General features: G+C 44.0%; 1 protein-coding gene and 1 long non-coding RNA gene across 15 annotated transcripts in view; one reads left to right on the top strand and one right to left on the bottom strand.

The window, feature by feature from the left end:
* Positions 1-5,474: 5,474 nt before the first annotated feature.
* Positions 5,475-7,260, top strand: LOC142055911 (uncharacterized). The gene is made up of 2 exons (XR_012660124.1): positions 5,475-5,575; positions 5,680-7,260. It is a non-coding gene; the product is annotated as an uncharacterized LOC142055911 (long non-coding RNA).
* A 325-nt stretch (positions 7,261-7,585) lies between these two features.
* USO1 (USO1 vesicle transport factor) overlaps positions 7,586-27,871 on the bottom strand; it is a 36,258-nt gene continuing 15,972 nt past the window's right edge. For 2 of the 14 annotated variants that reach the window (XM_075089935.1, XM_075089924.1), the window contains 17 exons: positions 26,351-26,529; positions 25,461-25,601; positions 24,556-24,644; positions 23,683-23,837; positions 23,226-23,437; positions 22,384-22,404; positions 18,308-18,418; positions 17,538-17,656; positions 16,980-17,161; positions 15,927-16,048; positions 14,853-14,991; positions 13,440-13,603; positions 12,818-12,904; positions 11,969-12,058; positions 10,478-10,576; positions 9,803-10,018; positions 7,586-8,611 (listed from right to left, as the gene is read on the bottom strand). In XM_075089935.1, the coding sequence (XP_074946036.1) occupies positions 8,534-8,611; positions 9,803-10,018; positions 10,478-10,576; positions 11,969-12,058; positions 12,818-12,904; positions 13,440-13,603; positions 14,853-14,991; positions 15,927-16,048; positions 16,980-17,161; positions 17,538-17,656; positions 18,308-18,418; positions 22,384-22,404; positions 23,226-23,437; positions 23,683-23,837; positions 24,556-24,644; positions 25,461-25,601; positions 26,351-26,529 (2,204 nt within the window). In that variant the 3' untranslated portion in view covers positions 7,586-8,533. The remainder of the gene's footprint in view (positions 8,612-9,802; positions 10,019-10,477; positions 10,577-11,968; positions 12,059-12,817; positions 12,905-13,439; positions 13,604-14,852; positions 14,992-15,926; positions 16,049-16,979; positions 17,162-17,537; positions 17,657-18,307; positions 18,419-22,383; positions 22,405-23,225; positions 23,438-23,682; positions 23,838-24,555; positions 24,645-25,460; positions 25,602-26,350; positions 26,530-27,871) is intronic. The other 12 variants (XM_075089921.1, XM_075089925.1, XM_075089923.1 and 9 more) reach the window with 7 other exon arrangements.

The following is a 27,871-nucleotide window of genomic DNA, read 5'->3' as shown; positions in this document are numbered from 1 at the left end:
TTTAAAACAGCTTAGAAACCTTTACGAGATGTCTCAATCACTTTCGCCTGCCACTCACGCCCTGGTGATCTCAAGCATGCCGTTATTTCCGGTCAGATAAAGCTTTTCATTCCACCTGGGTGATTTTTTACTAACTCCTTGATTTACTGAGACATAAGTAAACAAGCAGCCCTCCAGTCACCTTGCAGTGAACTCGGGAACACCAATTTAACAAAAAGGAGCCAGCAAGAGGGAAGAGGAGAGGATGGGAGCGCAGCACAATGCCTGAGCTTGTCCTTAGCCTGGTAACTAGCTGCTCCTGCCTTCTCGCCTGCATTTCCCCGGAGCCCCACAGCCACTGATGTTGGCTCCATGTCCACATACAGAGCCGCATACATCACTGAAGTTTGCAAAAGCCCAGGAGAGAAGGTTGTGTGGAGGTTGAGGCGAATCAAGCCACTCATCTGTGGAGGTCACACAGTGGATCATTGGCAAAACGGGTCTTCTAACTTGGTCCAGCACTCTCCTTAGACTCAGTTGCTTCTCCATCAAAGAGTGGAAAGATGGGCCTTCAGGTTTCCACGGGTGTCACCACAATGCTGAACAGGAGCTCGGAAGCTTTGAACCCGACTCAACACAGCACTGGCTTCAGCCTGATGCCTGGAGCATAAACAGGTTTTTTTCTGTTCCACCTAAGGCATAGGGACAAGGGGACTGACCACCTTGCAGCTGCCAGGCACATCTGCCTTTACTAGGGAATTCAGCAGAAGAGCCTTGTTTTCTGCTTAACAAGTACAGAACAGAAGCCCCAGGATTTCAGAGGTTACTGGCCGGGAGCACACTAACGGGGAAGTACTGTGGGCACACAAAGAGGATGCACTGGAGCATGGAGCCCGTGCTGGCCATTCTGTTCTGGGGGGTGCAGGCTCACCGTGTGCATCCCGGCAACCAGCACAGCTCTTCCCACGGAGCCCGGCCCTTGCTGCGGGAAGCCCAGCCTACAGCACTGTGTGTGCGGGCACAGGACGGCCCAGCTGGCTGCTCTGCAGCTGAAGTCCAAACCCAAGTTCCATTAGGAGTTCTTGTTTCAGATAAACTTAAGTCTGCAAACTGTGCTGGCTGCTAAAACTATTTCAGCTTGAGAATTATGAGACTTAGGTAGCAGGAGAGTAAGTTATATTATACCTGTTTGCCCTACAGCTCTGTTTAAAACCAAAAGCAACAGTCTAGTTAGCTTGGCAGTCCTTCCACTCACGTAACCTCTGTAGCTGCAACGCTTGGGTTCCCAGCCTGTAGCTCAGTGCTGCTCTGGCTGGGTTTCCATGCCGTGCGTGTGAACACCATGACCTCTGGTGGCCACGCTGGAGCTCGGCAAGCGTGAGGGCGTCTGGTAGCAAAGCGTTCCCCAGGATCGTTGTGGTAGGCCCAGATGGCTACAGAGACATGCCTAAGGATAAACAAGGTCTAGCTAATTACCTCGGCAGCTTTCTCCCTCCCAGCCACACGCATGCCCTCCCGAGCCACCGGGAGAAGGATGCAGCCTGCAGCAAACCCGCTGTCCCTTGCGTCATCATTTTGGGAGCTGAAAGCATGCAGATGAGAGTCTGGGGTCCACCGGGAGGGCAGGTGGAGACACAGCTTGTGACTTTGTGCTGTCATTACCCAACTTGCTTGTGTCGTGGGAGATGACATGAAGACTGTACTTTGGTCTCAGTTTAGACTGAATCTCATTGTCAGTGTTCAGCAGTGAGAATCTGTCACCAAATGAAGTGCAGAGAGACTGGAGCCAACAGCTTAAACCAATACATGTTCCTTCATTAGTGGGGAGTCCCCATTTCTCCTTTGCCTTTGGACCGTGTGTGTATCCAGGAGCTAAGCTTTTTACCCAGTGAAATTTCCAAATCTGTGATGGATTTACTGGTGTAAGTACACACCACAGAGGGAGCCTGTAGAGTTAGAGATGTGAGCGTGCACCAGCCTGGCCTTTCCTCCACTGAGGCAGCAGACAGCCTACCATTTTGCACCTGTTTCGTCGCTGAAGCTGCAAAGAGCAGCTATGCAGACCCTTTGTTCTGAAAGAGGAGGTTTGAATAGATAGGACAGGCTAAAACTTGGGGTAAGTCAGATACAGAATGAGTAAGAAAGGTCTTTCAGGTAACATCCCTGGAAAAACGTTATGTTACAGGCAACAAATCTGTCTGCAGGGGAGGATCAGGAAATGGGGCGTTCAAGAAGCAAATTTAGAGTCATTCAAGTACCGGCAAACCTCCTTAGACTCGCACGCTTCCGCAGGTTGGCTGGGGCCAGCATGATTGTGAAGCGCGTGAGCACCAGCTGTGTCTTTGGCCCCGGTATGGCCCAAACGGAGAGCCAGGAAGCTGAAGAGCAAGCTGTTTTCCTGTTGTGGAGGCAGAACTTGCCATCCTCGAGCTCACCATGTGGCTCCTTGGTGTAAGACAGGGTGTTTAGAAACCCCTGTGCTGCCAAGAGCCCTGGCTGCACCAGACAGCTCAGCAGCCATCAGGGAAGCTCTGGGAACCCCTCATTGGTGGTGAAACTTAGATGAGAGCCCTCTCGCTCTCTGGATGTGGGGTGTAATCCTCCCACACTGACTGTCTTAGATGAGGGAAGAGACTGCAGAGCCGGGCACATCTTCCACTGGTTTTATTGGCGATGCCTCCAAACACAGCCAGGGACTTGCAGAAAAGTCAGGCTGTTCTTCCCTCGCCTAAATGGAGGCGCTGCAGCAGAAGAGTCAGAAATGGTTCATTCCTGTAGCGTGGGCCTGATTTTGTGACCTGTGTGCTTGGTGTCAGCCCTGTGAGCTGGGAAGCACCTCTCTCACCCAGACTGTCACGTAGCCTCAACACCCTGGGTCAGTAAGGAGATACTGATCTGGCTGCAACGGCTGTGTCTGCTGACATGGCTGGGGGGTCTCAGCTGCCCTGCTCCTCAGCTCTCACTTGCGAGCAGGGTGAATTCATTTTTCTTGGTGCTGAGCTCATCTGTCGCTTGCTCTCACAGGGGTTGGTCTGAGGCCCCTCTGTAACACTAACCCCAGAGCACGTGCTTTCTCAAGGACCTTCCTGTGTGTAAATGCACCAACCTGCATGAGCAACGGCTCTTCTTGACTGGCACTAGTATCTCCCTCCAATCAAGCAGGCTGTCTGCCCTGTGATTTATTATACTGCTTCTAGTGAAACACGTGCTGCCCGCGAGCAACCGTTAATGACCGCTGACTCCCCTTTTTGCCCAGCAGTGAAATTTTCAGCTTCAAGGCACAACACTATGCACCAGTGGTATTTCCAGCCTTGGCCTGACCTTCACATAAGCCTCAGGATCCGAGTCCATTGCAGCACACTTGTCCTTCATCAAGAACAGTCCTGTAAGGTTAGGTAAGTGGTAGGAAGTCATCACAGGCTTATCCAGACCCATTTCTTGTTTCAAAAATCTCATTTCAAATAAATGTCTCATTTTCCACCTGCTTCATGGTGCAAAGGAGGCAGACATATACAGAAAAGCCTACAGCCTTCATGACAGGGCTATAAAATTAGCAAAGGACAGTTTGTCAGTACCACAACTACCTGTCTAGTGACATAGATTCACCACTTGCCTCCACAGAGAGGGCCTGTGGTTTTTTCAAAAATCAATTTAGTTGGATTGGCGTGCCAGGTGAGCTACACCACCTCGCATGGTGGGGACTCGAGCTGTAGATGTCAGTTCCCAACCCCCATTTCTGCAAAAGGGTCACCGATGAGGCTGTTTCATACAGACCGTATGCGACGCACAAAACAGTGTCATGCAGGTAGGAGGTATGATTTAGAAACGTGCCAAATGGTGTGACAGAGAGAAATAAGTAGCATGACAGAGTCCCACCTTAAATAGCAATTGAGAGGGATAGTGAGCAAATCAAAGATGTGTTTCACTTCTCTTTTCACAAGGGAGTTGTGCTACCGAAGAAAAGCACACAACTCGGCTAACAGGGCCGGCTGTCCTTTTGCTCATGAATGCACGAGGCCAGGGTAACCCAGTCAGCTATGTATTTAAAGCAGAGATGCTGTTTGGTAAACACTTGGGCACTCAGGAGGAAAAAGAGAAAAGGTTCTGGTTCTCCTCCAGTGTCTCTTGGGGGCTGAGGGAGGAATTACTTTGTGGAACAATAGCAAACCTTGCTCATGGGATGGGTTGGTTCAGTGAGCAAAGTGGCCCGGGGGGTGCAGAGTGGTTAAAAATCCTCTTGATGGAAAGGAGAACGATGCTGCAGGTGGTACGGGGGCACCCAACCCATCCCAAGAGGTGCCAGGTTTACCAGCATTAAGTCCTGCTCACACCACCGAACACCGACAGCTAGCTGAAGGACTTTAGCGAGCAGATGTGTTTCAGGGACACCCACACCCGCCTTACCTGAGCACCACACAAGCTGGGGATTCGATTGCTCAGCAACCAATTTCCCCCCTCAATCAGTCTCTACTCTTTCCTCCCTCAAACTTTCCCTTATTCCTACAATTAAAAGACAGGGAGGCATTCTTTCCACTAAAGCATTTACCAAAAAAAAAAAAAAAGTCCCTTTAGCCTGTATGTACTGCTGAACTCTTAGTTTCAATTTTATTTTCTAGGAAGAACCTCACACAAACTAAGAAGGTTTGGCAATTTTTGAACTTGCAGAAGACCAGCAGCAGGCAGAGGCTGCATAACACAGGCAAGGCCACCTTTGTTTTCCTGAAGTCCGTACTTTGCAAGCAACTGATCCAGAAAGTGGTGTAGCAGCCATCTTAATGAAATTACAGAGACTTCCCATGTTCATACCAGGCAGCATGGGACCCTTCCTGAAAACCCTTGCATGAAGGCTATGTTTGAAGGGACCAACACTTCCTGGTCTGGACATGGGGCGTAAGCGCCAGCTCTGGACTCCAAGCAGGTTATGGTGTTCTACTGTTAGCATACAGTAATCAGATGACTTGCTTCTGCTCTTCACTGCTGGCACTCTCTGCACCTCAGCACCTCTTGGCCTGTGTATCTGTATCAATGTCAGTATGTGCAACAAGCAAGCTGGAAATCCGTCATGTATTTACCTCCTCACTGTCATCAGTTGCTTGCTTTGAGAAAGAGACTATATGTGAAGGATCCAAATGCTGTGCAGAGCGAGGAAAAACACCCTGCATTCATGATGTCCCAGTCACAATGAGACGAGAAAAGATTCTAAATAATTAAGAATAAATCTAATTTTCATGACACAGCCAAGAATGCAGAGTCAAGTGAGTACCTTCAGGGCAAAGGCCACCCATTTGACAGTAATACAGTTATAATCCAGACACATCTACTACCAGCAGAAAGACAGACCACTAGGATGGTGCAATAAAATAATCAACAAAACAGGTTTTCAAATTGGGCTTCTTTAAAACCTGTTTGTAACCAGTTTGTCTGTCTCCTGCACTTCCTACCCCACCTAGTTATATCTTCCTTCACTTTTTGCATGTTTTTCAAACAATCTGAAGTTGCATCCAGAAGGAAGAACTTCCCAAGCATAGCACTGCAGAGAGTGGTAACAAAAGAATGTTGCGGCATACTGTCTTTCGTGAGTGGCACTGATGTCCAGGTAAGGTTGTCAGACTGACAGCTCCTGATCAAGTTTAGGCCAGACCATCAAGCACAAGCCTTGTGCTTTCACACACCGAGTCTGTGTTCATCCTTATTTTTCAGGTGATTCCATCTCATCAGTGGAAGGACAAGGTTTATTTTTTTCCCCTTCCCTCTAGAGATGCATGCTTGTCTCCTAGAGCGTGATCGTGTACTGAAGAACAAAATCCTCAAATATCCGTTTATTTCTGCCTACAGCATTTTTAGAGACCTCACAGAAAGGCACCCAGAAGACAGTAAAGACATGTAGGGCAATCTACAAGGTGCGTAGAATAGACAAAGAGCCTGCAAAGTCACAGATCACCTAGTGGGACATGGGGAGGGAAGAGCAGACTGCGCTGCTGGTCCAGCTCTACAGGCCACATCAGGTTGCCAGGCTCTCCATAGATGACAAAGCCAGGAGCCATCCCGACACCTGTCCTTCTCCATTGCCACCTCACTCTCTAATGAAGGATCCAACACTCCCAAAGAAAAGCACTGCTTCACAGGACAGCTGACAGTGATGAGGGAAAGGGTTCAAGCAGATTAGTAAGTAGGCCTGTCTTGTCTAAGTAGGATAGGACAAACTGTCACAATGGGGGGGCAGTACTGCTGACAGCAGCAAATGGCACTGCTAACACTCACAGGACACCTGGCTACTGAAGCTGTCCCCTCTACCAGGGTTCATAAAAAATGTGCTTTTAAAACTGACAGCCCAAGACATGCAGAAAGGAGCTCCCGCTCCTTCACGTGATAACACCGGTGACTGAATTACTCAGTGCAAATCTGAACTTCCTAAAAAGCAAGCATGCCCTTCCTTTCCACTTTTCTATTAAAGCGCCATTTGTAATGGTACATGGGTAGTTAGTTGCCTAGCAAGCCAAGTTGTAGCCCAGGTTACATCAAAGCACCTCTCACTGACCTACAGGAGCACACAAGATAGCAGTGAGTTTTATTCCAACCCAGAGCCTATTTGTTTCAGCACCATTTATGTAAAAAAAACCATTGAAACTAGCAGGACAGCTCCATCCCCAGCATGACTACCAGCTCATCTCATTGTATGGTTCAGCTACACTGGAATAAAGTCCAGCGGAAACAGTTAATAAGCCTTCTATCTGGTCAGGAGAGTCAGCACATGGTAGCAAGCAAATACAGCTGGAAATGAGACTAGAGCTATCTAATGCTTAAATACACAAGACAGCATGCCTGGTTTCCACTACACAGTAGTAGTTTAGTTTAAAGCTTGCTGAAGACATTGTGATGACAAAATTGAATTTAGGCAAACCCAACCTAACCTGAGTGTTAGAGGACCTGACAACAAATATGATCTACAGCGTTACATAAAACCTGTAGCATCAAGTCCACATTTAAATTCTTTTTCTTTAACAGACTATAGGCACCACGCTTAGACTCCCATTGCATTGTGCCTGAAACACCCTAGTCAAATAAAATTTAAGGGACAAGAAATAGGAGCTTGTATCCCTTCACACAGTGGGAGCTGCATACTAAAATTCTTCAGCTATTTGTAATAATCCCATCTTGTGACTGTAACACCTGTGAGTAAGGACACTATCATGACTTGTAATAAGTCCCAACCCAGGAAGCTTGGGCTAACTTTAAAACCCGCGTAGCATCGCCTCTTGTCCTTGCTCTTTCCTGCCCAAATCCAAAAAAAAAACCTGGCCAAGGACAGAATGCACTAGCAGAACACCATCCATTTCAATTTCCAACCATTTCACATTAAAACACACACTGTGTGTATGAGGTGGTCTTGAATTAGTCTTTTGGCCCTGCTCATCTTCCAATTACCAGTTAAGGTATGATTATATTTTTAGAAGAAACTCTGCATAAGTGAAGCAACTCGTGAAGTGTATGTTGTTGATAAATGCAAAACCTAAAGCAGCACACCTGTTTACCTATGTGATGAGAGCCCAACTATGTGGTACACTTACCTTCCTCTGCACCCTACACTGGTTTTAGACAGTTTGACTTGTGTGTACTAGTGTATTTTATTGAAAGAGGAAAAGAGAATTAAATGACTGGAATAAGGACATACCTGTTTTTATAACAAAAAAATTGAATTGATGCATTTACTGTTTTCAGTTTGTTCTTTTAAAATTTTATCTTTTATTCACTTGTCAAGAGCCAATAAGTTATACAAATCATAGTACTTTTCATTTCCTTACTGAAGTAGTCAACAGATTTTTAACTTGTTATGCTGACTCAGTAGCACATTAGATCTTCTGAAAGAGTGTATTGGTCTTTGTTTTTTTCCAGAGATTCTTCTTAAAAACACTACCTTTCGTGCACAGGTTTCCGTGAAACCTCTTCCACATTACTAGCATAGCGTTGCAGCTCCCCTGGGAGGTTCTGAATGCAGCCACATCAGGTGTCAAGGCACTCGACGCTGTGCAGGTCCATTTGTCCCTAGAGAACGAGCCCACAAGGCCAGCGGAGTGGGCACCACACACCGCAGCCATCCCAACCCATCCACCTTGCCACTGCTCTTTGAAGGAAGCCACAAATTACACTGAAGCTCCATGCTGAAGGCAGGGGCAGTGATTCCATTGACAGATACTTTTTGTATTTCATTATGTTAAGAGCTCCAGAAAGTTAAAAACTAGAGACAAATGCACAGAACTTCTGTCAATGACAACTAACTGAGGCAGCGTTGTCATCCCCATGCTTTAAACGATGTCTAAAGCAAATTTCTAAACAAGTACAATTTGGGATACTCATGTAGAACTTCAACAGTGATTTTTGTTTGCTTTACTTAGTATGCAGGGGTTTCAAACACTTCAGTAACTTACAACTAGTCCCACGGTCGCCATTCTCCAGTCTGCTTTTCGTAAGCAAATATTTTGCTTGGTATACCAATAATACCTTCCCCCCCCAATAACGACACAATCTAGTTGTCATGATAACACACAAAAGGATTCTAGTCTTGCTCCTCTTCATCCCCATCCTCATCTTCATCCGCTTGATCTCCAGATTCAATATCATCTTCATCTTCAACCTGCAATTAAGGAAGATACGCTGTGAGCACTAACATCCCTTACTCAGATCCAACCTTGTGAAAGCAAGACAAATGCTGAGGGAGTAAAAACAAGCTTAAAGCTAATGTAAAAACATCATGTTGTATCAATTAGCACTTAAAGGCAACTGTCATCTTCTAAGGTCACAGGGTTTCTACTTCTCTGCTAAGGATGGCCAACTACTGGGAACAAGAGCCTCTGTTCAGCACCATCAGTTCTGCTCTGTACATTCAAGGAAGCAACTTCACAGGCACTTCAGTTTCCCATGCAGTTGGGTGAACTAAAACCCACATATTCTTCACCGAATAGGCTGGAGGAGGAACACACGTCTGTCCAGTGCTTTGCAATACCACAAGTGAAGTTGCTCCTGTCTTCTAGGGTACCTTCTCCCTATTTAAGTAATTTAAACGTTAGACTCAACTACACTTACAGTATCAGCACTTGCTACAAATACTTTTCAATATGAATAATGCCTCCAGCCATCACAGACTCTTTAAAATCCTTCTCCTGCAGCTGAAGCTAAACCAGATGACTATTAACTACCAAAATATAATCCTTCCTTTAAGGATTGCATCAGTGACAGAATGCTTGCCTCCCAGTAGGAAACTCAGGCACTAGCCTGGTGTTCAAGCACATTAAGTGCAGCACAAGAGCTAGTTATGTCCACCTTAGTGTCACATATCCAGCTGCGAGCCACAGGGATTCTTGAAACAACTGCCCAAAGACAAGGCTCCCAGAAACTGCCCTGACACCTGCCACACTGCTGAAAGCAGCAGACTAAAGCTTCTGAGTTATTACCTTGTTTTATCTGTGGAACAATCCCTTAGTATTATAACACCACCATCACCTTCTATCTAGTAGGCAGCCAGGATAAGCTGCAGCAAGGCCAGGCACGTGGTCATCTACCATTCCAGACACATACATAAGTGCTTTTCCTCGCAGCAGTTTGGCAGGTACCGCTCAGCATACCTAGGCTGAATACTTCTTTCAAGAGGCAGCAGTCATCTTTTATTGGTGGCTGCCAATTTAGGTTCAAAAAGCAGCTTGGTAGATTCAACAGCCCTCTACTTATAGGAAGTCACCTCAGACTTACTGAATCAAGTATTGCCATAGTCAGACTGCTCAGACCTGCATTAGGCCTGAGAACTAACTTGACCCATTGTTTTGCTTACCGGTACACCAAGATCCTTCAATTTGATCTTGAGTGCAGATAGCTTCTGATCCTGGTCAGCCAGAAGCACCAGAAGATCATCCTGTTCTTTCTTGGATTCTGCAACTTCTTGTTGAAGTTTACTTTTCTCATCCTGCAAGATGGCAACTGTACTACTGGATGAATCCAGGTGCTGTTTTAGTGATTCTTTTTCTTCAGAAAGGGCTTTGACTTCACTCTGGCAACAGGAAAAATCCCACACGAAGTTACATCATAAGCGTAGGAACAGCTGAAGCCTTGTTTCCTACAAACACATTCCACGGACTACCTCTAACAGCTCCAACCCCACCAAGTGCCCTGTGGCCTTGCTTTCTTACCCAAACTCCCCTTACTACCAACCAGGAGTAAGGTACATTCAAGTTCTAACAGTGGCTACCTTCCTCCCAGACTGGATTGTCCATGTCAGAGTAAAGCTTACTTCCTAGACCGTCCATACCAACTCCTGAAAGGCAGACAGGGCCTACATTTCCCAACTGAAAAATGAAGGAGACACATCCAGCTTCCCCTACGTAGCCTGGAACACTGAAGACACTGAGGAAACAAGCCACTTCCACCCAAAGCTTTTCCTGTCATAGAAGTCCTCCAAACTGAAGGCTGGGTATTAAGTGACTTGGGTTGGTGTTCACCCACCACCAACCTTCAATTCTCTTATTTCTTGCTGAAGTCGTCCCTCCAATTCCGAGCTGTTTACTGCTGTTGCACCACTGCCTCCAGACACGGGATCTGCAGCTGTATTCTGTGAACAAGCAATTCAGCATCAGAGCACTGAATGCCTCACGTACAAAGGCAGCAAGCTAAGACATTATACAGTCAGTTGTAGAGTTGAAAAATGTATTTTCTTCCTACAGCATAGCCAAGATGTGGTAGTTATACACATCTGCTGCAAGGCATCATGAAACAGGTCTGTCCTTCCTGCGGTCTCAATGAACACACACAAGGAAGATAACACAAGGTACAGCCCTTATTTCACAGTCTTTGAAGTCTAAAGCATCTGTTAGGTTTTTTCCTAGGCACTGTCTACTACAGGCCACCAGCCTTCACTCAGATGCTTAAGTGCCTAGTATTTTACTTCAGCAAAAGAGCCACCTTTACTCAAAATAGCAATGGTTTCATCTCAGCCAGCCCTATACAAGGTTATTTCCAAAACGCAGCTGCTGTCTTTTAGTTAAAACTGCAATATGGCATGATATGAAGAGAATTGCTTTTCCAGTTATAGCACGTTTAAGCTGAATCTGTAAGGTAGGCAGTCTGCAGGAGAGCAATGAGGTGTCTACTGACAACTGGTGGCAGCACAGAGCACTTCAACGTGCCTCTGCCTCCTGACCACACATGGCCAAACATGCAACAGCATCTTCTATCAGAGCAGCTGAAACTTGACAATGCAAGCATTAAAAGCCTTCCTCAGATTATGTGTACAGTAAACACTTCACATGTTCCCTGCACAGGTCCTTTTTCTTGCAATACCCAATTTAGAACTCAGTGCACAAGTCAGAACAAACCAGGCAGAAGCAAAAGTTCATTCAAGTCCAGCTACTGCAGACCAGCTACCCTCTTCTTTATAGCCAAGTTGTCAAGCAGGGCACACAGGAGCTATGCTCATTCTGCTTGAGCACCAAGCATCACACATTGTCATTGTTTCAATTGTTTATGCGGCCCATGCTCCTGCAGCTTTAGCTGTTAGTGCTGCCGTTGAAACATCTATATTATTTTCATGAAACACTCCTCAGGTTCTCTAGCTCAACATGCACTTTTTAATGTCATTAGCTAGTTTTGAGGACACAATCGTGTTTATTAAGACTTTTTTAGGTAACATTTTCAATATACACCTAATATTAGCTCTGAAGCATTTGGAGGTCTGCACAGGCAGAGGCACCTACCATTTGGCCTTCAACTGTATGTGAAATTAGTATCCTCAACTGTTTAGAAGAACAATGAACCTGTAAGTCCCCTCATTCCCATGAAGGATTTGTCTAGGTACCATGGTAATTTAAAACACTGTTGGAATTACTTGCTGATACGTATCCTTAGAACAAACTTGGTTTAGGATGATAGCTACAGACAGCATAAGCAGTAAAGCAAAGACTTGAGGATTTAATCCCCAGAAAAAGTAAGCAACTTTCACTGATACCATTACTTGTAGCTTTTGATTCTCCATCTGAAGCTTAGAGATTTCTGCAGACTGTAGTTGTATCTGACTCCTGAGCATTTCCAGTTCCTTTGGGAAACAACGAGAAAAACATACCTTTAAGTTAATTTGATGAAGCAAAGTCGTTATTCACATTAAATTTTTCTCAAATTAAATGCCAACAGACTCATAGCAGCATACGAGAGGAAAGCTACATTTCTCAATGAGAACATAGCAACCATTTCTCTAAGACAAAACTAGTCCGCAACAACGCACCGTTTTTCTGCCCTACTTTTCCGAACACTTTCCTATGGAATGCCCAAGGCACCTGTCCGAGCCTCAGTTTTGTTTTAATAGGTGCTTCACACCACTAGCACTCCCTTTAGCATCCTCTACATGTTACTGTTCTTGGTGCCAAAACCCATTATGACTTACCAATCCAGACATTAGGTTTTTCTTCAGAGAAACCCTGCTAGTATTTTCTGAGCAACAGCTGCCTTAAATTACTCAATCTGCAGGTATTTTAGCATTTAATATATGTTGTATATCTAACACCTGAAAGCTTTCCTATCAACATTTCAATCTATGTTTGGCAACAGACAACCAGATAGGTGCACAGCTGAAGAGCTGAAGTGTCTTCTGGTGGCTCACACCTGCTTAGCAAAAACAACGGATGCATATTTAGGTGCATAATCTTGATGCTCCAACATTCAGACCATCCCTACATAGCAGTACACCATCGAACACAACATGCTCAGGAATCAATTCTCCTCCCTGAAATTTAAGAAAGCTCCCATCCCATCCCAAGCTACCACTGTTCACTGCAGCTTTGCTGAAATACCACAAGCTCACCTGTAGTTCACTATTGTGCTCCAAGCCACCAGATTTGCTGGTCTGTGAAGACTGCTCCGTCGTTCCCATTTCCAACTGTGAAGACTTCTGTAACAGCAATAGGAAAATCAGCCATAAAACTAGACAGACTAGATGTAGTCACTCTGTCAGAACACAAAGCTAAGCTGTGTGTTTGCATGATCAATGTTCCCAGCAGGGAAGGTGCAAACAGGCTATGAAATGCACAAAGCTCTTCAATTATTCCAGAGCAGCTGGATGGTCTCCTCTAAGGTAGATGCAAAAGCCTCTTTCACCAATTCAAGTGCTTAAGTCATGCACAAAATCAAAGCAGCAAGCGTCATCCTGCATTTTGACAAGCCGGCCACCAGAAGTCTGAGACATTATCCACACTAAGATCCTGGGGGACACCTACCATTTTTTCCCCCACCCAAAACACACTGAAACACTGATTCTACAGTTCAACAAGTCAGCTGCAGAAATTACTCTTGGGAATAGCGTGAAGCAGAAAGGCTCCTGTTCAAGCCATCTCCCACCATATTTCGTTTTACATCTTAAGGCAAATTACATTTAAGAACAGGAGTTAGAAGCTGCATCAAGTTCTGCTGAGACAGGTAGCGCTTACCAATTTCTCAATCATAGAATCCTTTTCCCTTAACTGCACTTGCAGCAATTCATGCTTGTTTTTCCATTCTTCCAACTCCTCTTTCAATTTGCTCACTTCTTCCACTTGAATGCCATTCATCTGAAATGTATCACTGTGTGAATTATGGTGCTGAGTGTCCTTTCCTAAAAGGAGTTTATAACAAAGGTCAAACATGAACATTATTTTCAAGTTACCTTCAAACACACCAGTTGAAGTATTTATCGTCTGCCCTCTTCCCACCCTGCAGGCCAATACAAGCCATTCTAACTCAAGAAGCAAAGCCGAATATGTAAGAATTCTCTATCAAAAGCTGAATCAAGAGCTCTACTTTGCCATTTCTCCAAGTACATATCTGTGGCTGTACCTGAATGCTGCTTCAGTCATTCAGTTCATCTAAAGTTCATAGATAAACCATTCTATAGAGTAACAATTGTTTCCTTATTTTTAGTCAATCATCCTGACAGCAGAATTACTTCTTTGCATTCATGTCATTCGGCTTGTCAGCCATCTTGATCTTGGAGTAATTTGAATATACTGTCCTGATTTAAGCATTTAGTTGACAGTCTCTCTAGTGACAGATGTAGGCCTCATCTTGCACATCTGCCATACCACAATTTTTCCCCAATTCATACTTCCATTCACAGACCCTATCTTCAGCACATACCATGGACCATCTTTGCATGTTTTAAGTCTGAACAGACAATGACTGCTTCGGACTAACTGAAGAAACAAAGGTGTAGCAAGGCTCAACCAGCAGCTCCCTGGTAGCCAACAGCTCCTCCAGCAAGCTTCCACACCCCTGCAGTGAAGTGGCTAGGGTAGCAAGGGAGGGATTTGCTTTTCACCATGGGCAAAGCGATACCAGGATCGGGTCAGAAGCTATCAATAATCCCAGTATTTCTGTGTGTCCAAGGGAACTGTGATCTACAGCCATCATCTTCAGGTGCTTCTTTTCCCCATGAGTAGGTTTACATGGCAGACAGGCCCTAGCTCAAGTGCTCAAATGCCTCTTGCTGAAAACAGCACTAGGACTTCAAGAGATCCAACACTTCAGCACAAAGCAAGAACAAATTATACCTCTTAGACATTTTCAAGCTGTCCTGAGTTACCACTATGCTTTATTCTGTAAGTTTGAAGGCACTTAAAGCAAAACCTAGTATTTAGATAATGAAGCAAACCTGATGCTTAAGGAAGACGGTTTGCAATGCTCAACATCAACTTGCAAGAAGTGTGTTTTATCCCCATGGGAACTTTTCATATGCTGCAGAACATACAACACCATGCCTGAAGTTATAGAAGGTTGTCTGCTGGAGCTGTTCCATAGCTTGCAAGAAATCACACAAGATCTTTGCACTACTGAGATTATTTTTCACTACTCTTTCTGAAGCCTACCTAGCTGTACTTTAAGAAGATTATATTGGTCCTTATGCTGTTGGATCTGTGACACTTGCTGTGTAACTGTTGCTTGGAGCTGTTCATTTTGAGATGTTAAGGTGTTAATTCGTTGTTTTAATTCTTCAAGCTCCTGGTCCTGTGAAAGGGAAAAAAGGCACTCAGTACTAACACTTTTACGTACAATACCATCAGGAAGGCAAACATGGGAAAACCTGAAGTCCGCCATCACACGCTACTAGTTAGTGACACTGTCAGAGCTACCTGTGACAGATGAGCAGAAAAGGGTCCTGGGAACCTAGGTAGCTGTTCTTAGGAAAAAAGCCTGGGAAAGACAGAAGCAGCCTGTCACAGCAGACCAATGCATTCCGCATCTTTTGGAGGAGACCTCCAGTATCCCTACATCAGGGACAGCATGTTAAAGAAAAAGTAGACAAAATATGACCAATTTTTCACCATCACACTGAAGTGTGTACCCATTTGGTCTATCTCACAAGTCTTTAAAGAAGCCATGGTAATTGCAGTCATCACACTTTTCATCAAGCCTCACTGGCAGTTGAGAAGTGCCTCTTAATTCCAGATGCCTGAACTAAATCCACCTGCTTCAGTTCCCCATTAGCTATATAAGGTCATTAACTCTGATCCTCTACTTCACAATCTAGGCTGCAGCAACAAGTGAACTACCATCGGACAATAATTTTTTCCAAGTCCAACTGCAGCAGGTATACCCAACTTCACTGACAAACTTCCTTTCTTCCTTCACCTGCATTTCAAAGGTGAGAGCACAGAACTAAGCCCTCTTTGCAAGGGGGTGCAAGTTCTCCAGTTAGTCATTTGCAAAGAAACACTTAAACACAGGGAAGACTAGACATACCCCAGGAAAAGCATTAAGCTTAACCAGGATTCTAAGCACTAACATCAGTTCAACCAGAACTTGGCTTACGTATTTCTAGAAGTGTTTCTGCATTGCTATATTCCTTGTTAGTTGTTTTGGAACATCTGGCTGTCGCAGTGCAGTTTGATACCCAAACAAACAACTTTGGGAGGCACACACACAGTGTAACTCCCTCTTACCTGCTCTCTGATAACTTTCTTGTAGTGAGTCACAATGTTGTCATGCTGTTCCAATGTCTTCTTGACCTCCTCCTCCTTTTTATCTTCCTCACTGGACTTGTAAATAGCTTTACTTATGACACCTGTCAGAAACGGTTTCTGTCAACTAAAGCCAGTTCGCATACCTTTTGTCCTCAAAACATTCTCACAACCTCACCCAGTTTAAGTGAGTTCATAGCATTAGGAAGGCAACCTGTGCTTCAAAAAAGCTATTGCCACAAACTGGTTTAAAGAAAATATGGATCAGCAACTGCTTTATAGCAAGGTTTCCATACTTCCTGCTTCAAGGTTTCAGGAAAGCAAATGGCTGTTTTGAGTCTTTCCTATCAGGAAAGGTGTGTATTACTTGGGTTACAGCTCCACTACAGCCATTGCTCAAGCAGTTGTGCAAATAAGTGAAAGACTTAGGACTGCAAGGGCAACATGGAGATGAAGCGTGACTGGGTAGAACTGTCTATGCAGTTGCTGCTTCAAGGTTTTTTCCTTCTATAGACTGATTTAACTTGGACAATATTTATCAACAGGATGTTAGATGTTAGGCACGATCACAACCTGTCTCTTGTGAAAGACAAAAATAGACATCCCTATCATTTTCTAACAAGCCAGGAAATTCAGCATTTATTTTTCTTACTGAATCATAGATACAGCTAATGTCTAGATTGCATAATTCCACAAACTGAGATTCTACAAGCATCACATGTGCTCAATACTGAAGTCTTTGCATGAGTACAGGTGAATACACCTCTTGGCCACACCATGGTAACTCTCAGCCCATATTAATAATAATTTCACATGAAAATATCCAGGGTTTTTTTTATTTACCTAAACTTTCACCTAAAGTTATCCAGTTAGGACAGGCCCCAATCACAGGCTTGTGCTGGGAGTATTTTTACCCAATACTTAAACTGTGAGCTTTATTATCACACTGCTTTTAAAGAGGATTACATTAAGCACATTAGATAGTTCAGTCATCGATTAATCACAGAACATATAGAAATGAGCATAACATCTCACCTTCCAATTCCTTCACAAGTTTGGTAAATTCATGATCAAACATCATGTGGTCTGGGCTAGAAAAACTAGGCTGTGGTTTCTGAGCAGCTCTGGAATACAGTTCATGTTTGCTAATGAAGCCAAGCTTCTCAATGAAGTTCTCCCTGCCAATCCTCTTCTCGATCAGCTGTTTCAGCTTCTCTCTGAAAGGAAGAGAAAAATCATACTGCAACACTTGAAAAAAGCAAACCCATCCTTCACTGAAGGTGGTTTTTGCAGTTACAACGCTATTTATCTGTCTCAACTCTTCACCACACTAGATGTTTTGCATTCAAGATGCCATTTTTCAGTTGCCACCAACATATGTGCTCAGCCCAAGAATACCCAGGTTAGGAGAATCTACGCAGAACAACTGTCTCTGCCTCACCAGAGGTGGGTCAGTTATTTTGCATCCCATAAGGAACATGCATAGAAAACAATCAAATATTCTCAACTGCAGCACCTCAGGTAAAGGGTTCCTAAGTGACTGCCTGCCATTCACAGAACCTTTCCCTGCCATTCTTTCTACATCATACTTACTTCCTATAATTTTCAAGGGAATTGTCATTGTAGTAGATGGAGATGCCAAGCAGAAGTGCACACAGGCCTTGGACGAGCTGCTCCTCTTCTCCAAGGTTTTCAGCTATCTGCCCTGTGAGCTAGAGCTCTTGTTAAGGATATCAGAGATAGTTTCTAAGCATAATACACATAACATACTTCTCCATGTATAAATTCCCCGTTTAAATTATCTTCAAACATAAAACCAAGCTTGATTAGGAAGCAAGCAAAAAAGCTAGTGAAACCTTCACAAAGCTAGGTCCTGTTTTGAAGAACTTGCATCATTACTGGCTTCCCTGAAATTTCTTTTCTCACTATCTGCTTAACAAAAGAGATTTAGTTGATCCAAACTAGACTTTCAGTTTAGATAAGCTGACAGTTGAGCCTTCAGGCAGATTTTTTCCTGAAAAGCAAGCAGAGAAATAAGCTTCACCAGAAGGAGAAAGGATTCTTCCTACCTCTTGGGTAGAAGTATAAGTCACTAAAAATATCAATGGGCTTGTCGTAACAAAAAATACACTTTGCTGGCAGAATGACATAGCTTTCTGCTGTACTTCAATTTGCATGCACGTCTTAGGTCAGCAGACAGAGCACTGTCAACAAAAGGCTGGTTACGTCTCTTGCCCCAGTGCATTTGCTTTGATGTCATGCAGCATCCCTGCAAAGTGATCTAAGTAGCCCTTTACCTCAAACATGAATAATCCAAGTAACTTCTAGGCAAGCGGTTCTACTTGGAAGCGTGTCAAGGATACAAAAGGTACATTGGCTGGATTGTGAAGGAAGTGGGTGACAGCAATCGAGCAGTTGCTTAGCCAAGTGCAAAGCAACATCAGTAGTCCAACCCTGGTCTGTACTTTGCTGCCCTGTAAAGAATAACGCCCCCATCATTATCTTTCCACAGTGGAGGAATAAAATACCAAAACATACCGATTTCGAACTCACCTGCTTTCACCTCATAATTTTAAAACAAGTAATGTCTTGCAAAATACCCATTCATTAGTTATGCTGAACACTGCTTTAGTGCTTCGGTGATAAGTATTAAACCATTCATATTTAATTGTTTTCAGAGCAAAATGACAAGCAACATCAATGTGTAATATGACAATGCAAATTAGCCCCAACAAAATCCTAACAAGTTAGTTCTGCATTGATGACTATCACTAGGGTGATACGAAAGAACATACACACAACCCCTGTAAAGGAGGAACAAGGTGTAAATTCAGTCAGGTAAGGATTCCCTGTAAGAGATGCGCCTTTAAGACTTGCCCTGCTGACTAAACGACGCCTTAATTTCCTAGTATTATTTTCCAAGTAAGGGAAGGTAACACCAGAGTGGCTTTTGGTTCAGTTAAAGTGCACATTAATCCAGCAAGAGGAATGCTAAGAGCAGCATTTGTTTTTGTTAACTAGGGAAAATTAGTTTTTATCTGCAAACTGACTGTCTTCTCAATTCTGTCCCCCTTGTCTTTGCTGCAGGTATTGTGGGCACAACAGTGTTAAGACAGGATACATCTCCTCCAGTAGTCAACATTCAGAAGGCAACCAAGATAACCGTTTCCTGCACGGAAAACTAAGCTTCACACAAGCACCTAATAAATTGGGAAGCTCAAGTCAAGTCTCAAAGTCAAGATGACAATATAGTCAAAAAGGGGCAAGAAAATGGGCTGGAACAAGTGGTCACAGCGATCAAGACAGTAGCAAGAGAGAACTATTTATCAAAAAGAGTCTGCACCTGAGTTACCTGTGCTTGAGTCACTGACCTTCCATTACATCCTTGCCTCAATAACCCCTATGCCTTAGAGCTGAAGGCAGTGGTTTTTTTAACTTCAGCTAAACATACTAAAAAAGCATATCTTTGAATGAAGAAGTTTACCCATAGAAACAGCCAGTAAGCAGCAGTCTGGCAAGCAGCTCTTCTGAGCAGGCTCCCCGCTACCAAACTGCCACTGTAGACCAGACGACAGAAATTGAGTCTAGCAACTCTGGGAGAAGAAAGACCACCTTGGAAGAGACTGCCTTGCAGGACTTAATTCTGAGGTGCTGCAATTTGCTGCAGGATATCACCTTCACTAAGACAAAATGATCTCCTCAAAGGAGAAGAACACAGATCATAGAGGCTCTGGCATCCATCCTTAACACTGGACACACAGGAGGGAGCGCCTGGCCCTTTTTCATCATCTGCCATTACTTCCAGAGACCCAAGTGAACAATGTCAGAACAGCAGGGAAGACAGCCGTCACCGCCAACTGCACAGCACCTGCCTGTTGTGTTTTATGGTGAGTACTACATGTCCTGCTCACAATCTTTGTTTGGCCTTTGCTATAGATTTGTTTGTAGCTTTGTCGTAACCCTGTCATGCTACTGTATTAATACACAGGTTATCTTCCTTGCTGCTGCTCTTTCAGCTGAATGTCAGAAGTGGTTTCCACTGACCTAGACCTCACTGCGAGTTGCCTAGTCCCCACCAAATACTGTTTTCCTTCTGCCTTTTCCTTTCCTCTGGACCTGTTAGTTCAGCTTTCCCCATCATCACTGTGCATTTCCCCTACCCACCTTGCACTTGGTACTAGCTAGCGACTTGCATGCAGCACAACACTGACAAATCCCTGCTCATGAGGTGACCTTTATTTCCAAGACAGTCTAATGACAAGACATGTTTAAGAGCTATTCAATACATCTAGCACACTTACCCACAAAAGCAAGACAGGATGCCCCAAGAACCATCTGACCACGTTTTATTACCCACTAGGTAATGCTAAGTGCTGTGTTCACACTCCAGTCTTCAGGTGATGCATGAATTAAGACACAAGGTGACTAATTTTGTGTCTTTCAAGGTCATACAGAAAATCATCTGCCACGCCACATTGCTATGGTGAACTGCAATACAATTGTCTTGCGAAGCAGCTTGGCTGAAGAACCTGCTGACCACACGAGTCCTTTTTAACTGAAGCATCTAGACAGGCTATTTGCTTCCTCATTGCCATCTCACAGAACTACAGGGCCACTTAGGTTAAAAAGGACCCTGAAAAATCACGTAGACTGTACGCTGCTTTAGCACAAGAGGGCAGCAAAAGCACCAGTTGTGCCAGAATTACTTCTGGATTAGATACAGTAACAGACTCATGACACTACCAACTGTGCAGCTTAACCTGTACCAGAAACCCCTTCGGTGAAACATGATCATAGCACAGCAGCCCTGAAGGACCCAGTGTCCTTGCATCCACCAGACAGATGAGGCATCTGGCCCTCCACACTTGCAAATTGTCCCCACCTGCAAGAACCATTATGCAACAGACCAGGAACTGCCCTTTTTCCCCCCCACTCATTGCTCCTCACACCTCAGGCTGCCTCAAAACTACCAGGAATACCATTTCCCCAGCCCTTCCACACTAGAGCAAGAGCTATGCCCCTCCTTGTGCTCACCCTTAAGGTCTCCAGCCAACCTGAGAACCAACCACTTCACTTGACCAGCTCCACCAAGCTCCTACTTCCACAAATGCTGAGTTTAACTGCACTTAACCAGTTTTATTGCTTACAATCGGCATTTACTCCTCCAATAACCACCCATACAACTCTGCTTTCACCCTCATGGGACAGACAAAGGTGACTTGGAGCAACCAGAATCAGTCCAAGGAAGCTGTGACACCCATCATACACCCTAAGGCGTCCATCATGCCAACTTACTGTTTGTCAAAGGATTGACCAAAAACCAAGCAGAACAAGCAACACTAGAAGCACTTTCCCCCACACTTATGTTTACAAGCACAGGCTCGTACTGTCCCAACACAATTAGCCTGTTGGTACGCACTGGGAATAATCACTAACTGGCAGTCCTGCCCTACAGCACAGTGGCACACCTCATGCTTCTTCTAACACTTATAGAACCATCGCTTATCTTGTCGGAAAGAAAGTTTTGCTTATGCGACCTGGCATTTACAGCATGCACCATGTGCTGGAAGCAGTCGCAAACCACATCAGTTCTCAAGCAGTACATGCTATTCTGTGGTCAAATTCACATGTTCTGTATAACAACTGCCACAGTCCATAACATCCTCTCCTAAAAAAGGGAAACCCCACACAGCTATTTTCTAGTCATACCATGGTAACACCTGCTGTGATACTGATCTCTATGGCTGCTGTTCCACAGTTCAGGGCTGGTAACACCACCCCCCCCCAGGAGAACTGTGATCAACGTGGTAAATAGAGCAGACAATTCCACAGCAGCCGTACTTCAGAACTGTTTTTTCCTGCTGCTGATACTTAAAGCACTGCTAAGTTACTTAACAGTCAAAAAACTCACTTCAGGAGTCATTTTATAGTAATGAGACCCCTGCTGTTCACAAGTGGTAGCTCCAAGGTTAAAACTTTTGCTGTTAATTAGGACACAAAGTAGCCAGAAGGCAGGTTAAACAGTTTTTCTTTCAGCATCCAGGAAATCATCAGCATGTTCCCACTTCAGATTGCACCAGCTGTTTTCTGCAGGCCAGTCGGAGTACACAGCATTTCTAATGGTTTTTATTTTTCTTACAAGAAAGCACATCTGTTAAGTGAACAGATGGTGAATGAGTCCGTCCCACCACAAAGAAAGCACCCCTGCTACCCAAGATCTTCACCCCATAGCTTTGTGGAGGACCCCCAGAGAATCCCCTGGAGACACAGAAAGAGCTGGTTATGCTAGGAGAACACCCCAAACCAACTGCAAAACAAAGCTGTAAGTGTAAACACATCAAAAAGCAGTTAGAGAAAACCTCCCCAGCAAAACCCAAGACAAGAGGAAAAGGCCTGCTTTTGGCAAGAAAATGCCAAAGCTGTGCCAAAAAATACATACCCGTCTGTCGATCTTATCACCCTGCAAGTTACACACACATTACTTGAGAACCTTGAAGTGGAACACATTTCAGAAACAACCCCCCAAAGTTTGAGTCCCTTGCCCCATTTAAGGCTGAAGAGCCACAAGCAGTTGTACTGACTCTGATTTACCTTAGACAAAAGCCCCAGGAAAAGGCTAAAAAGGAATACTGTCCATTTTCAGGTAAAGCAGATAAAGTCACATGAACCAATTGAAAACTCCAGCTTTCTGCTATTAGTCTGAATTGAAGGAAAGTCTTAATTGCTGCCCATTCACTAGCTAATTACAACCATTGGGAAGGGGAAGTATGCATAACAAGGAAGTGCGGGCTAGGAGGTAAAGTTAACTTGTCCTTTGCGAAGCCAGTGTTTATGTTAAAGTTCGAAAAAGCTTTTAGCTTTGAATAGCAAAACTAAGAACAAAACATGAGGCCCTGGTATTTTCAAGATGTTTCAAGTTAGCAGTTACAGGTTAAATACTAACCAGGCACGTTTCTGGGAACAAAACATGATTTGGGATCCTGCCAGTTGGCCTTGTCTTTTAAAGAAAGTCTAAGCTTTAGATGCTTTAGGACTCCCCCGCCTACTGAGAGTAGGCAACATCAAGCAGCAATCCCTGATGAAAAGGCAAGATTTGCTGCTTTTCTCCTCTCCCTGAAGCACAGAGTGCTTTAAGCAAAGCTCAAAAACAGCCTGCAGAAGGGAATCCTCCCCCTCATTAAGGAACACTCAACATCTTCCTGCAATGCACCTCCACAAGAGCAGCATCCTTCCTGGACACCCAGAGTTTTAACCCAAAGCAGGAGGCAGGCGTTGCCATACCTGCGAGAGGATGTTGGTGCACTGCTGCAGCAGTGACACTGGTGGGTTGCCGATGCTTGTCGCTAGCTGAACTCTCAGGAGCTGTTCTTTCAGAGTGGCATTTTCCTGTAACGCGTGGGCCAGGGCCACAGCAGCACACCAGTTTGAGAGAGAGTCCGTGGAAAAGAGGCCCCCGCACAGCAGCTGACCGGCTGAGACAGAGCTACCTGTAGCTACCAGAATGGCCGAGAGGTACAAGTGAGATTAAAACCAGTCACAAAATGAGCAAGATATTTAAGATATCAACATATAGTTAAAACCCAGAGAAATGAAACAAGTTTGAGAAATTACAACCCAAGCCATCTTGCTTGGATCAGACACTTAATGGCAAGTAAATATAATTTTACAAGACATCAGTCAATGCATTAAACATTTGTACTAGTTCACAACACACTGCAGAGACGTCAGCTTTGCGTACCGTCAATAGTAGATGGCAGAAGCGTTGAAACGATTTCTCCTTGTCCTTTTTGGTTTTTATATAAAAAGCACTGGAAACAATAGAGAACAGCACAACGTAGCACAAAAGGCTGCCTTTCGTTTACCATAGACATCAGAAGTACTACAATTGCAGGCCTGTTTGGAAAGGAAAGATAAACCTTTAGGACCAAGTTGTGAATCGAGACAACCACAGGTACCTGAAGGATACACTCCTAATTGTGTAAGGAGTGACACATTTGCCTACTCTGTCTATTACCATTTCAAACACTGGAGATAATCCTTTGATTTTACTGAAGTTTTTCAGCTAGTTAAAACACAAAACTGTAGATTTGTTATACATGACTGCAATGCGCTAGTGTTCTTCTGCAATACTTTCCCACGGAGTCCCCTGCTGCTCCCTGCTAGCTTCAGTAATGCTGTACAGGATGCCTCGTAAGGCCACTAGCGATTTTGTAACACAGAACACTACCTACCCTCACCCTCATATTCAAATGTTGAGATTCAGATCTCATTAAGCTAATGCTTGCTGTTCCCCAGTCTGAGTAAATATCAATTACCCATTTTCATAGCCTCTAAATCCTTTTGTAGACTGTCCTGTGGCTGACAGTGGCAGCCTGTCCCAATCTAAGAGTTTCTCAACTATTGCTTATTCCCTCTTCAGGTAACAAACAAAATCAGTTCTAGGCCTCACACCTGAAACCTTCATGCTGGATCTAATACACCCAATGTAAACTTGAAGCTGTAGCTCTTATTCATAATCCCAAACTCTAAATTCAAACAATCTTTTGGATTAGACTCCCATTGCCCATGCCAAAACATCATTGCCCAAAACAGTTAAACACTTCTCCCCTACCTTGGTGGATTAGAAGGTGCATTTACAGAGGCGAAGTAGTCTTGATTCATCTGGCATCCTCGAATGACCTCTGATACAGTATTAATGGTCTACAGAAAGGGTAGAAGTAGTTACATGGATAGTTAAATGTGAGCCATCATGTACTACCTAGATAACTCAAAGCTACAACATTACCCCTACACCTCAATATTGAAAAACACATACCATGTCTCATCATAGAGAGTTAATCAATAAAACCATTTCAAATGAACTGCTGACAGCTGTGAAGCATGCTGAGCAAAGGTTAAGGGGCAGAAAGCTCAGACAGCTCTGTCATCCCCAGTTACCTCCAACTTCATATTCTATGTCAGATCAGTTTTGCTATGACAGCCAGTTAAACTGGACATTTATAGGACGATGAAATGTGAAACCTTTTAAGAGATCAAATAATTGCAATGGAGGCTGCGCCAAAGGAACCAGCCTAACCTCAACCAAAGTACATCATTTTATCAAGGGAAAGAACACATCATCCTATACTGCTTACAGGGGTTTCCAGAATCAAGAAATCCCTCATCATTGGATATCTGCTGAGTCAGAACACTTCTACAATCTCTCAAAGATCAAAACCACCACCAAAAAACCCACCCTCAAAACAGAAAACATGTATCAATTCAGCCAAAGATATGCTGAAATACCACAGAAAAATAAGAGCAAATCCAAGTACCTTCTGGTTGTAGACTATCATTTAAAAGACTATCTTACATTTACATTGCCCACACAGGAAGCTGTCACCTCTGGCATCTGAAATACTTCCTTTGCAAATACTGTAGTTTCAGTTGGTCTCTGCAGCAACCAGTTACTCCTGTGGACTCCTGCTTTCACCCATTTAGTTGCCCCCAGCCCTACATCTATTTACTCCCTCTTACTTCTGTCAGTATGTCAGCAGGAACTCCAGTTGCCATCAGGATTGTGCAGAGCTGCTGTAACAACCCACAGTGAAACATTGCCTTCTGACAACTGCTGGTAGCACCAGGAGGATTTGTGGGAGACACGAGTACCCGCACAAGCTAGAGAACAAGAAACATTTCTATGTAACGATAGCCCGAGACCTTCTGAAATGTCAAAAGAAAATGAATTTACCCATTTCAAGTTTAGCCATGAAACAGAACTGCTCTTAAAAATGTAAGAATTAAACATGATTTTTATCTCTACACTATATATTCTGAGCTCAGTGAAGCCCTCTAAAATATTCAAATATCTGACTCCATCGCAACCATTGCAACTAAGTCATGAGATCAAGCTGTAACTGTTCTGTTATTTGGCTCACCATTTGTCAGAACTGCATTTCAGAGAGCAAGAATCTACATTCATCATTAACGTTCAGCTTCCACAAAGTGCCATGGAACAGGAAAACCTTATTTCATTTTTCCTGGTGGGGGGGAGCCAAGGGGAAGATGCCCAACAGTCAACACTGATCAACCCATAGTCAAGGCAGCTACCGGAACTTGGTTAATACACCACAGCCATACATTAATTCATACAGGATTCTTCATATAGAACATGCCTCATACTGCATTTAACTGAAACTGCTCTTACATCTTAAGTTACAGGAAATAGTGATATGCCAGCCATTACCAGTCATAATTTGGGAACAGTATTTGTGCTGAAAGCAGTAGATCGCATGAACATTAGTAGCTAATTCTGAGCTCAAAACAACACATGGATTTCACAGTTAACTGTTACATTACGCTCATTCTTTGCAAGAAAGCTAGAAACTGTTGACATCATTACTGAGGAGTTAGATGAAGTGTTTCACCTGCAGCATTAGGTGAAGGTTAGTTACTTTCTGTGCAGACCACCCACAGTTGTCATCTCCAACTTCAAACCAAGGCTTCATACGCTGAATGTATGAACCTTCTTTGAAGAAATTCTGATTGGAATTATTATTCTTCAACAGGTTTTGTAATAGGAGGAGACAGTCTTCCACTACTATTCCTGGTGAGACAAAAAACCGAAAGATTTGTCAAAAGATGACAGCTGGAAAAATAAGTAGCTTCTCCACACACTAAGTATGTTGTAGATGGAACAGAGCACACTACTGAATTCTTCCTTAATAAACATTAGATTTGGACCTAGAATTGTGAACCTTGCGCATGAAAAAAACAAAGGTCGCTGTAAATTGAATATATCTGTGTTGATCCAGTGTATTTCCAAGGAAACCATCATTACCTTTGTTCCCCATGTCTGAAGCAAAAACATTATTTCCAGAAAATATACAGTTAGAGATAACTGGGTAGGAATGGGAAGAACTTCAAACGAAGCCTCACAGCCACTGTGTCTGGAAGTACAGAAGCAGCCTGCTTCTGTACTACTCATATGCCTCCAAAACTGGAGTTGACAGTAAGGATCGAGTTTTTCCTTGCACTTCTGAAAACACACAGGCAGTGCCAGGCTTGGGAGTGGGAGAACAAAGAGCAGCTGCCACATTCCCTCCTTCCCACTCCTGCTGCAGAGCCACAGCTGGTCATCCAGCCCTCAGCAGGGCCACACACAGGAGGAATGGGCACGTAGGAGGGGAGAAGCAGCAAAGTCTTAGCACTTAGGAATTTACATACCAAGTGTCCTAAAATTATTAACTGCCTAAAAATAGCAGCTTTGAATCAAAGGTTTGCTTAATCCTTCCATGCCAACATAGCTGGAATAATTCGGCTGGGAGAGAAGCGTTAACTGCTTTTGCCACCCACAGGAAGGTCATGGAAGAGCAACCTGCCTTGTTACTGAAATAGATCCTGTAGCAAACTACAACTGGTGGTGACCTCATGTGTTGCCAAGAAAAATTTAGAACACCTAACTGCATCATTTTTCCTCTTTTTAATCCTTCTCTCCCCCTCTAACAGGTAAATGATTTGGGAAGGAGCTGACCAGAAAACAGGTTATTAGTGAGGCTGAAGAAACTCAGCAAGCTGTTACTGCCATGCACTCCAAGCATCCAAGGACCTTACAGGATGAATGCACACGCTTAACTCAGTAAGTGACAAATGCAGCATACACATATCTGGCACTTGCATTCAAAGCATATACATTCACAGAGCTCAGCCCAACAGGAACACACTAACTCATGTACACATGCTCAGAGAAACTGACTGATCTTTTATGTAACTATCAAAAGGCTTGTTTTGAGAATATACTGAAACCCTGCCTACTTGCTCAATCTGTTTTTGCTTCTTTTGTTGCAACCAGGCTGTAAATTTTGATCCTTATACCCACTGACCTAGCTCCAATGACATACTAACATCAGGCTGTAAACACTGTCACCTAATAGTTTGTGCAGAAGCAC

The sequence above is a fragment of the Phalacrocorax aristotelis genome, chromosome 4, assembly GCF_949628215.1.
Source record: "Phalacrocorax aristotelis chromosome 4, bGulAri2.1, whole genome shotgun sequence".
In the NCBI taxonomy this organism is placed as follows: Eukaryota; Metazoa; Chordata; class Aves; order Suliformes; family Phalacrocoracidae; genus Phalacrocorax; species Phalacrocorax aristotelis.
This window is presented reverse-complemented; position numbering and strand designations above follow the sequence as displayed.